The 12,613-nt window shown below is 38.3% G+C and overlaps 1 protein-coding gene across 1 annotated transcript in view; it reads right to left on the minus strand.

Annotated features, from left to right (window-relative positions):
- The window catches only part of Skap2 (src kinase associated phosphoprotein 2), a 173,559-nt gene extending 162,013 nt beyond the window's left edge, over positions 1-11,546 (minus strand). The window contains exons 1-3 of the mRNA XM_074065174.1: positions 11,223-11,546; positions 2,251-2,356; positions 1,599-1,624 (exon numbers count right to left, since the gene is read on the minus strand). Coding sequence (XP_073921275.1) covers positions 1,599-1,624; positions 2,251-2,356; positions 11,223-11,289 — 199 coding nt within the window. The 5' untranslated portion in view covers positions 11,290-11,546. The remainder of the gene's footprint in view (positions 1-1,598; positions 1,625-2,250; positions 2,357-11,222) is intronic.
- Between the last annotated feature and the right edge of the window lie 1,067 nt (positions 11,547-12,613).

Genomic DNA, 12,613 nt, shown 5'->3' on the forward strand with positions numbered 1-12,613 from the left:
AACTCAATACAGCAGTACTGAACTTCAAATGACTTATTCAGAGGAAAATGATTATGGGGAATCTCTGAATTCCACATTATTCGAACTCTTATTCTAGGCTCATTTTTCAATTTCTATCAAATACTATATAAACTTCCATTCTCTTTGGAGACAAAGAATGTATCTCAGTAATGTAATTTTAATATCCACACACCTGAACAAGTTCTAAAACAGAATTCCAAAGGGAAAGTTCCTACACTATTGCCAAACCATATGCAATTATACAATGACTACCATGCCTTCTTATCTTAAAATTTTTAACGTACAAATAACTAAGCCACAATGAGAGTTCAATAAATAATATCTGCACCAAAATATGCCTTTTAAGAAGAGGGAGAATCTGATATCTAACATTCATCCATAAACATGAAACCTATCATAATTAAAATGCATAAATTTCTTTCCATATTCAACCAAGCAAAATAAAACAGGAATGGCCCATAATTTAAAATTCATTGTAGAGCACAAAATAGTGAGTACTTGGAGGGAGGAGGAGGCATTTTCCTGCTCTTATCTTTAATAGTGTTTAAAAAATCTTAAAATGGAAAAAAAAATATCTCATCTCCTTCACTCTTGATAATATGAAAAGAAACTGTGACTTTCTCTTAACAGATTTTAGGTTTGTCTGGTTACATACTGGGTTTACTGCAACTGTCATTATCCTCTCTCTGATCACTGGCACAAATATGAATTCCCATGTGGGACTTGCTAATCCCAGATACAAGATGCCCACACTGTTTCTTTCCCAAACTCACAACCTAGCCCTGTAGGTTAACTGCCCTCCTACTGGAATCCTCATACCAGCATCAAGGTATGAGGTCACAAACTACAAATTAGCATTGTGGAAATAAGGGTCAAATGCAGTTTTCCTCACAGAACTAAAGACATGAAGCAGTACCTATGCTGTTCCTGGTCTGGTTTTCAGAATGCTAAGGAGCAGTCTCTCAAATCTAAAGTAAGGCGATCAGTTTACCAGCACAATCACATATTTCAAAACAGTGAAACTGAACTCCCATCTCTAAAAATTTCTAAGGTATATGTTTATTCAAATCAGAAGAACCATAAGGAAAGTAAAAAGATTTGGAAAAGATTTTACTCTTGTTCACAAACAAAATTTGATACTGCTTTTATAGTATCCTACAAAAAAAAGATGTGTGGGCACACAGTCACAGGCCCTCCTGCTCCCACCACTCACCAGAGCAAGCCTCTGCCGTGTTAAACAGCATGGGTGATACTTCACCTCTGCTTTACACAATCATCCCACGGATAGCTGCAGCTATATACCTGTCCTCCCAAATCTCTGCCGTAATGACCTCTAAGAAACACAAAACCTGAGGATGCTGAATGCAAAAGATTTCTGCATCGGAAGACTGAGAAGTGCATTCTGGATATGTTTTTTAATTTTTTTCTCAGCAGGGGGAGCTAGCACTCTCATCTTGAAGGTCTAAATATATAGTATAGAAATTTAAATTTTGATTCCAGCTATTAAATTTTAGAATGTGTTAGTTTATCCTATTCAAAATCTCCAAAGAAGAAAAAATTTCAAGTTTGAAATTTACCTTTGTCTTGAAATTCCTGAAGATAGCTGCAAAATAAAGAATATTACATTTTAAAATGAGGATGAAAAAAACCAAAATGAGGTCAAATTAGTGGACATAATTTAAAACCAAAATCTGTATTACAAATATACATCTAGAGAAAAAAACATTTCCTGTCCTGAAATGAGGATTCTGAAAGGCTCAGGAATTTTATAGTAAGATTATTTTTACAGATCTAACTACAGTAGTAAAATGAGACTATGTCTTTAACCCCTATAATGACTATTACAGTTATTCACTTAATGCAATAACAAAAATATTTCTTCTCCAGTATCTGAGATATTTTCCATATTTATATCAAATCCTCAATCTACCTATATGTTATCATTTAGACCAAACACGCCCTCCAATAATCAAAATAAACAGTTTTTAGATTTTGTTAGAACACTTAGAAAAATGCATAATCAAAAACCTGCACACAAAAAGGGTAATATAAACATGTCTATATTTTAAAACTATTGTAGTGTAAATATATTTTTATCCCTTAAAAATACTTAACACCAACGAATTAGAACATAAAAAATTTAACTCCATGATAATCAATTCCTTATACAATATTAATTACAAAGTTGCTTCTAAGTAAGAAATTAGTAATAAAAGGCAGGTGACTTACATAGACTTTACATCTTTTATCTTCTTAATAAGGTATTCTCTCTTTTCCTTTGCTTTCTTGGATAAATTTTCCCCCTTCAGTATGTCTGCTACAAATGTTTCAACATCTAAACCATGAAATATAAGAAAAAGAATACAAATTATGGGAAAGAATCATTTTTGTGAAGACAAATAGGACAATGATTGTTTCTACACATAAGTGTTAATATCTGCACAATCTGTTATAGTTATTTATCAATCCAAAGCATAACAGCTAAAGTATATTTCAAATACTAAGTTGGACAAATCTGTTCACCACTTAGCTAATAAAATTTGTATGCTCTACTTATGCTTAGCACAGCAAATGCTGTTTGGATGTTTGGCATCATTAAACTAGGAAGAAGCACACAAGTTTTAATAAACTGTGGTGCCCCATAAAACAAATTCTCTATATAAAAGCAAGCAGCAAGCTTTCATGCATGTGTTACTAACATTTTATAGTATTTTATAAGTTTCTATATGAACAAGTCATTCACAATATTTTACCGAGATAAGCTAATGTCTCTGGCAAGGGTCTGTTTCGCCTAGTGTAATCCATTTTCAGGTTTACATAATGTTTAATGTTTTAAAACAAAAAACAAATCCCTTTTTTCTAGCCAAGACTCCCAAATCACACCCTCCTCCCCCACTCTGGGGTGCTACCTGTCCCAACCACTCTGGCCACTCTCAAACCAGAAAGGTAACTATCCTGTGGTTCTGCAAGATCTGCCTTGCTATTAACCACCTGAAACAGTTTTTTAAACAAAGTAGTAGAAAAATATTCTTCCTCTATTCAAAAACATAGTATCTAAGACATGAGATTTCTGTGTCCTCATATAACATCCCCCCATAGTCTCTTCTTTTAAATTTTAGTAAACTCCTAAGTTATTATATTGTCTGATTCTCTCTCATGTGAAATTTCATGAAGTCCTTGCCTGTTTGACTTTTGTAATAGTTGCATTCTTATTGCCCATGAAATATGGTACAACTTAATTTTATTTTCAGAATTTCAAAGTTCATTATGAAATACCTAATATACAGGATGCCATTAAAAATTTTAAGTGGGCATCGCTACAAATCATATTTCATCTTGAAACTAGGTATATATGTTTTACTTTATCTCTTGAGTTATACAGATAAAAATTTATCAAAACGTAATATTACATGTAACTAATGAAAAGTAGTATAATAATATTCTCTCAATTATTTGCAATTAAATATTTAAAACCTAACCTATAGGATAGAATATTTACAATTGATTTTAAATTCCTGATCACAAAAGCATTGTGATGACATAAGGAAAGTTATAATTGTTTAATTGATTAAACCTTCATAATAAATGTATAAAGGTAATTTTTCACTGAGTCAACATGACAAAGGAAAGAATTAAAATCAAATCTTGAAATAATTTTTTAAAATAGCTCCTAGTTTGAAGTCCATTAACTATTATGTTAAAAGTAAGCATGAAAATGAAATGAAAGCAAAATGTCCCAGCTTCTCTTTCCTTGAGTTGCCTATATTTTGAAGGGGGAAAGAGTCCAGAACCACTGAAAATCAAACCCACACTTCTCAGTGAGCTTAAAATAATAAAACTCATGAAGGAGCTTGCACCAGAGGAGCAAGCCACTTTGGACCTTCAGACATTAGGTGTAAGAGAAAAGCCCATTGTCTTCCCTGAGATCCATGGAGGAAGTAGAGAAGAGTGGCAGATCTCTACTGCTGAGGGTTTTTTTGCACCCGGACTCCCGACTCTGTGCTTAGGAGAACCACTGGCACGATGATGGTGAATAGTCTGCTTAATGCTACTTTCACTCGATGTTTGTCTTTAATTCCCTCTTCCACGGGTATTTAATTGCCTATTTTACATTTTCATTATACAATCCAAGCTTAAACAAACAGGATCTATTTTCTATCTCGGAAGCAGTAACAGAATGAATTACAGTCCGAAAGTAATTTCTTTAAAAAGTCATATTAGCTCTACAAAAACTCAGAAAACAAAAAGGCTGCAATGTTCAATGTGGTCATTCCTAAAAAACTTTCCAAATGTTTTGAAAATGCTGAGCCGGGCTTGTATTTATAAGTTAATATTTGTTGAAAAGAGTGTGGGGCTGCAGAGAGAATCGCTATGTCTCAAGGGGTAAGGGAAAAGATCTCCACTTTTAGAGTAGTCTTATTGAATGTACTTATTGCCAAGCTCTTCCCAGAAAACGGGTTTAAGGCAACTAAGAAGATTTATTAAACAATGACCTTTTGGGTAATTATTTCTCAAAGGCGATATAGAATAGAAACTGTTTTGCAGGGGCTTTTTGTTTCTTTTTGTAAAAAATAGGAACTTTAACTAGAAGCAGTTCCTGCAATACTCTTAGTTTGTGGGTTGTCCGGACTTGGTTGGCTTTTAAGCTTTTGCAATCTAGGCCATTTCTTAAAATCGCCCAGGGCACCGACGGGCGCGCAGGGAGGAGGACGCACCGGGTTCGGTTTTCCGGGGTGCCCTGCCCTGGGCTCCCCACCACCAGCCATGACCACTGAGCTGAGAGCTGGGACAGCCAGGTTGGGGCAGAGCCCTGGCCACACACAAATGGGGCTGGAGCGGTGGCTTTGTACCTCAAAGGCGGGGTAATATTTCAAAGGGGAGCCATAAAAGTCCTGGGTAAATGCAGCGCTCCTCCGGCTGGTAGGAAGACGAGAGGCTGGTCATTGTGCTGACAGCCCTGTAAGCCATGAGCCAGCGGGCCCGCAAAGCAGGGAGCCTGCCCGGCCTCTTTTACCTTTCTTAGGGGTCGTGCCCTGGCTCACATGCAGATTTCACTGACTAACACCGGACTGTAATGCGAGTCCAAGAAAAGATCAGCCTGCCTCGCACTCGGAGGGAGGGAAGAAGGAGGGAGGGAGGGGTTCCAGTCACTACCAGGGGCGCCCATCCTGGGAGAGGAGTTGGAAGACCCCCAGTCGGCGCACAGGAAAGGGGGTGCCGCAGAGCACCAAGCCTGACAGCCCCCAGCCGCACTGGCGTCGCCCCATCTGCATGCCTCCCCACCCTCCGACCCCTACCCCTCACCAAGGCATCACTAGGAAAAAGTTATCCTGGCCAAAGTAAACGTGGTGGTGATTTTCGCTCCGGTGACGCCTTAGTGTTATCAAAAGTAAACCCTATCTCCAGACACAGCTGTAAGGATCTGGGGGAGAAGGCCGCTGAAAAGATCAGATTTACAGCTACTCTGTTAGATAAGTGTTAAGGTCTGAAAAGAAAATTAAAAGATGACTGTTCAGGCTCAGCAGTCCTTAGCCAGCTAGAAACCTCTCAATAGCCATCTCGACCCCTCTTCAGGCAAAACACTTAACACACGACTCACTAAATGTTATTCCTACTGTCTTTTTTTTTTTTTTGGTACATACACACTCCTTAGAAAAACTGCCACCCTGTCTTCCTGTAGTGTCCCATGTAATTGGGGACAGGTATCTAACACATACACTCACATTGCTTTCTACCAATTTCCATATAGATCACACAGAGAAAAGGTAGAACACACAAGGTCAGAACAGCTTCAGTATTCTTGACAAGAAGAAACTGGGCTCCTCCAAGTTAAGTACCCAGCACAGGCTTCCACACTTGACAACAGAGGGGACTTGACCTCAAGACATCCCCCACCACAAAACAACCTGAAATGGGATCTGAAGGCAGGTCCCTCAACTACCCAATACCTCCCAGCAGAGGAGCAAATGTGTAAGTGTAAGTGTAACACACACACACACACACAGCCTCCATGATGGACTGAGTTGTATAGAGGAGGGAGCAAGAACTAGGCTGAATCTACCACCATTTGCTCAGCCCCAGATTAATACAGTAAGTATAAAAACCAATCGCAGGGCACCCCAAATGACTTTACTACTGAATTCCACATCTCTTTCTTCTTTATGAACTGAGGCCAGATGTCACTCTATTCTCTGAGATGTGCTGTCACCAAACTTAATGTGTTAAGGATCAGAGCCTAAGCTGCCTTCAGAACAAAAAACAAACAAACAAAAACCACTTCTCTGTTAGAGAATGGTCTAACCAAACAGCTACTGGTGAAAATATAAAAATCAGCCCATGCCCAAAGTTGGAAAATGGCTAATTGAAAAGTTATTGATTGTTCTAATCAATGACTTCCCTTGATTATTAGTACTTTAATAGGGTATGGTTGAACTGTGGACTTTTCAAACATGGAAAAAGGAATGTGAACAAGTACAGTTCTCCTAGTCCAATTGGTAAAACATATCTGAATCTTATAATCCAGTCATCCTACAGATTTTTTCAAAATTGGCTCTGCAGGCTAAATAATTTATTTTGACAAAAAGCTAGGCTGTTGCAGGGCATGGTGGTTCACACCTATAATCCTAGCATTCAGGAAGCTGAGGCAGGAGGATTACAACTCTGAGACCTGCTTGGGCTATAAAGCAAGACCTTGCCTCAAAAAAAAAAAAGAAAGCTAGGCTGTTGAAAATAGTGTTGACCATCTTTCAACCTCTAAAAGATGACTCTTGATAAATAGCACTTTACAATCATCAAAATCTTTTTACCACACATTTTCCAAGAATCCACAGTGAATAACACATTAGTCTGAGATTTATACTATATTCATGTTAGACGGCATCTATTGTAATATGTTCAGAATGTGATTGAAAAAGAAATGTAAACTCAGTGGAATGAAAAAGATAGACTTGGCTTTAATTGAAAAAGACAAACTAAGTGAATAATGAGTATATAAAACCTAGCCTATGCCACTTTTATCACCCATATATGACACTTAATCTTAAATTTATGAGAGACAACTGAACTGTATTTCAAATCACCAGAGGCTTTTCCTACTCTGTTGTTTCTACCTTCTTTCTAGCAATACTTTAATACTAATATCAGCAAAAATAAACCCACTTGGAAATTTTTCATATACAGCTCATTTTTTAGTATATTTAGAATTCTCTTTTTAAAGAAAACCAGTCATAACTTGGATTAAGTAACTATAAAAATCATACATAACATCAAGGGCCTTACTTAGTAATCAGAGATAAAAATATTTTTAATGGAAAGGCATGCCAAAATACCCCATCCTCCAAAAAAAGTAGAATATTATATTCTTAAGATAATTTTTAAAAAAAACCACTATACACTTCTGGTCACTAGACCAGAAAGTATCTTAGAGTTGTTTGTCATAGGCTGATTTCATTTTGAGATTAAATGTTCTCATAGCAACTTATGCTCATTAGTTATTGCTGCCAAAATGAGGCAGGCTTATTCTTGCTCTGTTGGAAAATGCAGGTGGGAGGCTGTAGGTGAGTATTGGTGACTCAGTAGGTGGCACTCTTCCCTTTAAGTACTCAGCCAATGCCCCAGAAGGAAGTATATACAGCATCAATAATTCCTATCGAAGAATAAAGCCAAAATATTGACCAAATTAAATAACACTTTGGAAAGGTGGAAATCAAACCATACTATATTCGTCTTTGAAAAAATTTTGCCTCTATTTCAACAGAACTGCATTCTTATCAAGTATCCCTAAAGGGATTATTGATTACAATGTGTGAAGGTTAAAAAAAATGTTCTGGAAATCCCCAATAGGGGAAAACACAACATTTCTAATCAAAACTGCCACATGAACAAAATCTCAAGGTCACTTTGCAGAAACCATACAACCACTTTGCTTATTGTTTGTTTCATCTGGTTTTGATTTTTCAGTGCACTCACAACTATTTTCTTCTTTTAATATTGGCTTCAGTTCCTAATTTACTAAAAAGTAGATAACAGCCTCCTTTAAAGTTTGTTGTAATAAAAAGCGTGAATGAGAATGAATCAGAATATCTGACTGCAAACTACTAAGAAGACTATTTAAAGGGTGATTAAACAAATGAAGGGAGGGGGGGTAGCAGATAGTACTGCTAGTTCCTCTCACTTTCTTGCCTGCCAGAAGGGAGAAACTTACATAAATCAAGATTATTCTTGGAGTAGTCCTAGTCAAAATATTTGGATATGGGAGAAGATTAAATGGATGAGATTTGGGCTGTCCTTTGATTTTAATTATCTAGGTTCAACCTGTTCTTCCATTGTTGTGGAGGGGGGAATCAAAAGTTGACTGTAGGGTACACAGTGGTTCAAAATTTGTTTTTTAACAACAAAATTTGATAAGCTCTTTTCTATTTATGCAGCTGAAAGAATAATTCAAGAATTCTTATAAGAAATAAAGGCCTTCAAAATGTACTATACTAATTCTACAGAAAATATAGCTGTCAAACTATATTGCCACTTTTCAAAGATATCATTAAATGTGAATTAGAATGATAATCTCTAAAATTTTTTTCGTTTTCTATACAATCTTTTTAAAAGGAAAAGGACTGAGGGGGACAAATATTGAAAGGGTAGCCTAAAACTACCATAATTAGAAAAAAATGACAAAGAAAAAGAATCAATATGATTGATTACAAAAATACATCTGAGCACCTATCCACATCAAGCATTTAAGTTAAATGTCAAATACTTAACATATATGACATACAATGATTTGGATAATAGGCACATGAAACACAAAAGAAAAGGTCTAAATAATACTATTTTGAAAACTATTATCTTTTTGGCATTATATTCTTTTTTCTTAAAGCAAAGGATTTCAACTTGTGAAAGGGTTAGTTTCTTATCTAACCAGCATCAAGTCATGCATTCTAAGAACACTCAACTGCTTACAACCAGCAGTACCAATATCTCTTTTTTAGGGTCGAAAATATATACTAAATAAGCCAGCAAAGTTCTAAAATTCAAATCAATACAAATGCTTCCTCTATAATTTTAGAATTAAATCTAACCATGTATTAGACCCAATAAACTTGAACTATGCAAATTATCATGCATCCCAACAACATTTTTGGATGAAAGAACTGCTCAGAGCATCTAGTCTTCAAGTTTTCTCTACCTCAAACATAGATTTTAATTACAGTGAAACATAAAATGTTAACAACTTTTCTGGAATACATTTTTTTAAATGTTTGGAGCAATAAAAAAACACCTATGCACTTCTTGTTTTATTTCTTTAAGTATGTATCTATCCCCAAATCATCTCCATAACTCTACAATCCAAGTTGTGATTGCCCAAGTTTTAATATTTATTTTTAATTCCTTATGTGATTTACTTAATAAAATATGAAATGCTGAATATGTCAACAAAATAACTTACAAAAAGCTAATTTTAGACATTATGTTAGTATATTACCTGATTTAAAAGAGATGGCAGAAATATATAGGAAGTTAGGATTGGCAGATAAATATGCTGTTAAATGACACAAATAAGGGACACATGAGATATTTATAATCTATGAGGATCAGAGAATAAAGGATCTCATAACCCATATAGCACACTGGGAATGTATGACCATGGATCAAACAGCCAGCTGCCTAATGGGGGGGTGGGGACTATCAACTTTAAAAACATGCAAACAGCTCTGTATTTTATTACTTCCATTCAAAAACACCAACCCAGCTAACCCGAAAATGGTGACATCTATTTCTAGAACAAAGATAAACACTCCTCTGATGAAGTTACTCAAATACGATTCTAAACAAGCAATTCCAGCATTGTAACAACAAAAAACGGTAACTGTAGTAAAACAAAATTAGTTCTAATGTAAACCTCTCCTGTAACGGAATAAAGCTGCCTTAAATCAGTTGCTCTACAGTTCTTTCACTGTTTCCTTCCACGGTATCCATCACTGACAGGGAGCATCTTCTTAGGGGGGAGTACCATCCCACTGCAAATGCATCCATCACACGGTGTCACATTCATACAAACCTAAGTCTGCATTCATAAACTTGGTTTTATTTTTTTCAATCCTATTCATGATGCTAACAGCCAAAATAGTAGAAGGATACACTGAGACATTTGCTCCCACACTGCTACTGCAGTAATTTACTATTTCCCATGTCACATTCTAGATGGCTTTTTTTTTTTAAAGGTTAACATAAGCAACTTGCAACACAGGCATCTAAGAGAGATCCTTTTAATCCTGTTATTCATGATGACAACTGAAATATCTTTGAGATCCAAAGTAAAATAATAAATTCCATTTCCAGAATTCTGACATCCACAAGACAAAGTAAATGATGGTAAGAATTCCAGAATATCAGGATAGGGAAGATAAGTGCTACCCTAAAAAGATGTTTTTTCTACCTTTTGCAGAACTTTAAATTTTTCATTGGTCCTTAGTAAAAAGACACACCTCCATCCATATCCAGCATGTTACTGAACTAACAGCACTGAAGAACCACATTTTTACTTCCTGAAACCAGTTCCTCTAAATGGGAATGTAAAACTGAAAGGGAGAAAATGAGAGTGCAAACATGAAGTGCTTTCATCATGGGGCACAGGAAATACAACTTTTAACATATCCTTCCTTTTTTTGCTCTTCTACCCAGGCTGAAGACAAATCGCCATTTGAGAATCAGGCCCTTTTCAGGGTCTTAAATATGAGTAGACTGAATGTTCAAGGAAAATGGGGGTTTTAGAAATGGCACACACTTCCCACCCCATACCCATAACACCTGTGGCTCTGACATCTCACTGACCTGGCCACCCAAGAACTGCTTCTGGACTTGTGCTACCTTCCCAGCGCTCACACAGGCACTCATTAGCATCTCCCTCCTCCTTCCTCTCCCCTCCTTCCACACGATGCACTCCGAATTGTGCTAATCCCGTTAGAAAAGAACCTCAAGGGCTCTGCCAGCATCCCCGCACCAAATTTCAGCACCCTCGCCCCCTCCCGTCCTCGGCCCAAACCCTCTTCCCTCTTCTCCGTCCGACCCCAACCCGTCAGAAGACCAGGGGGAAGGGGGCGCGGGAAGAAAGGCTACGGACTCTGAATGCTTCTGTCCCCGTCGGCTCGCTGTCCCCCCGCCCCCGCCCCAGCAGCCTCAGCCGCCCCCTTCCCGCTCATTACCTGCCAACAGGTTCCTAATTTCCTCAGGGAGGGGACAGGGAGAGGAGGTGCTGCTGGGGTTGGGCATGTCAGAGAGCGAAGGGCGTGCGGGGAAAAGGGTGACCGACCGAGTGGGGTTGTGGCTGTGACCTAGACTCGGGCTAGCGGTCCGGATAAGGACAGCAGGGCTACGAGCGCGGACACTGCCAGGCCGGGACTCACAACAAGGAAGTCACTGGATCTCCAGCCAGCAGCAGCTGGACTCTTGGCCCAGCCCCGCCCGGGAAAATGGGGCGGGGCGATGGGCGGGGCGAAGGGTCTGAGGGGCCCCGCGGCGCGGGTATCCCTGGGTTTGTTCAGCTTCTGAAGAAAGGACCTCCGGGCAAGCCACGCCCACCTCTACGTAGAAAAGCGAGAGGCAGGGCGTTAGTGAGAAGGGAGCGCACTGGCGCTACGTCACCTCATCTAGAGGCTGAAGCGCCGCGCTGCCATTTTAGGTACTGGCAGCATAACAACCTCTAGCCATTTCTCCAGGATCCTGGGAAATAACGTCTCCACCGGGCCTACAAGGTTTGTAATTAAGTGCCCTTCTGACTAATGGTCAGCCTCACCGAGGTTTAACACTTCGCCTGGGAACCCACGGGGAATTTTCGACCGCCCTGAACTATTATGGCCTTCTTTGTCCGATTGAATGAAGGTAAAAAAGTCACATCTTCCGCCAGTCCTCCCTCATCTGCCCCGCCCCGCAGTCCAGCGTTCTGATTGGCTCCTACGTCCCCAGTACGAAGAAGAATGGGGAGTCCTAGGCGCTATAATTTGGAGAAAGAGCGGAGTGAAAAACGGAATGCTAAGTAAGATATTAGGTACCACCCTTCACCTTTACACCTAAAAAAGTGCGGTGATTGAAATTATAGAATAAAATTATAAAATTTGTTTCCTCCAATTTGATCGTTTAGTTAACAAATACTAAATGTCTTCTACCTGTAAACCTTCTTACATATTGTTTTCTAAAACCCCAAAAGAGTCGTACTGGCTCCTTTAAAAATTTGGAAGTGTGTGTAGTGAAGATACGTATTTTCAAGTGCCTCTTAACCGTTAAAATCACTCAAAACCTAGTGTGTAACCGTATTTGTCAGCAAGGAAAATGAAGACCCGAACCACTGAAAAACACAGGATAGAGGCTAACAGAAGAAGCACTCAGTTAGGAGCTGCTAGGTCAAAGCATTTCGTGAATGTCCATTGTGTATTTCTCTTGATAAAAATATGCTTGGAAAATATCATGATGATACCCATTATTTTGTACAATTTTTAAAAAATGCTTGGAAACAGTAGCCTCTGGAATGCCCCAAGCCGTAGCCTCTATCTCTGCTTGGCAAGGCACATCATGTTCAAAACCTCACAGGAATGTCATT

The sequence above is a fragment of the Castor canadensis genome, chromosome 2 (genome assembly GCF_047511655.1).
Source record: "Castor canadensis chromosome 2, mCasCan1.hap1v2, whole genome shotgun sequence".
NCBI lineage: Eukaryota > Metazoa > Chordata > Mammalia > Rodentia > Castoridae > Castor > Castor canadensis.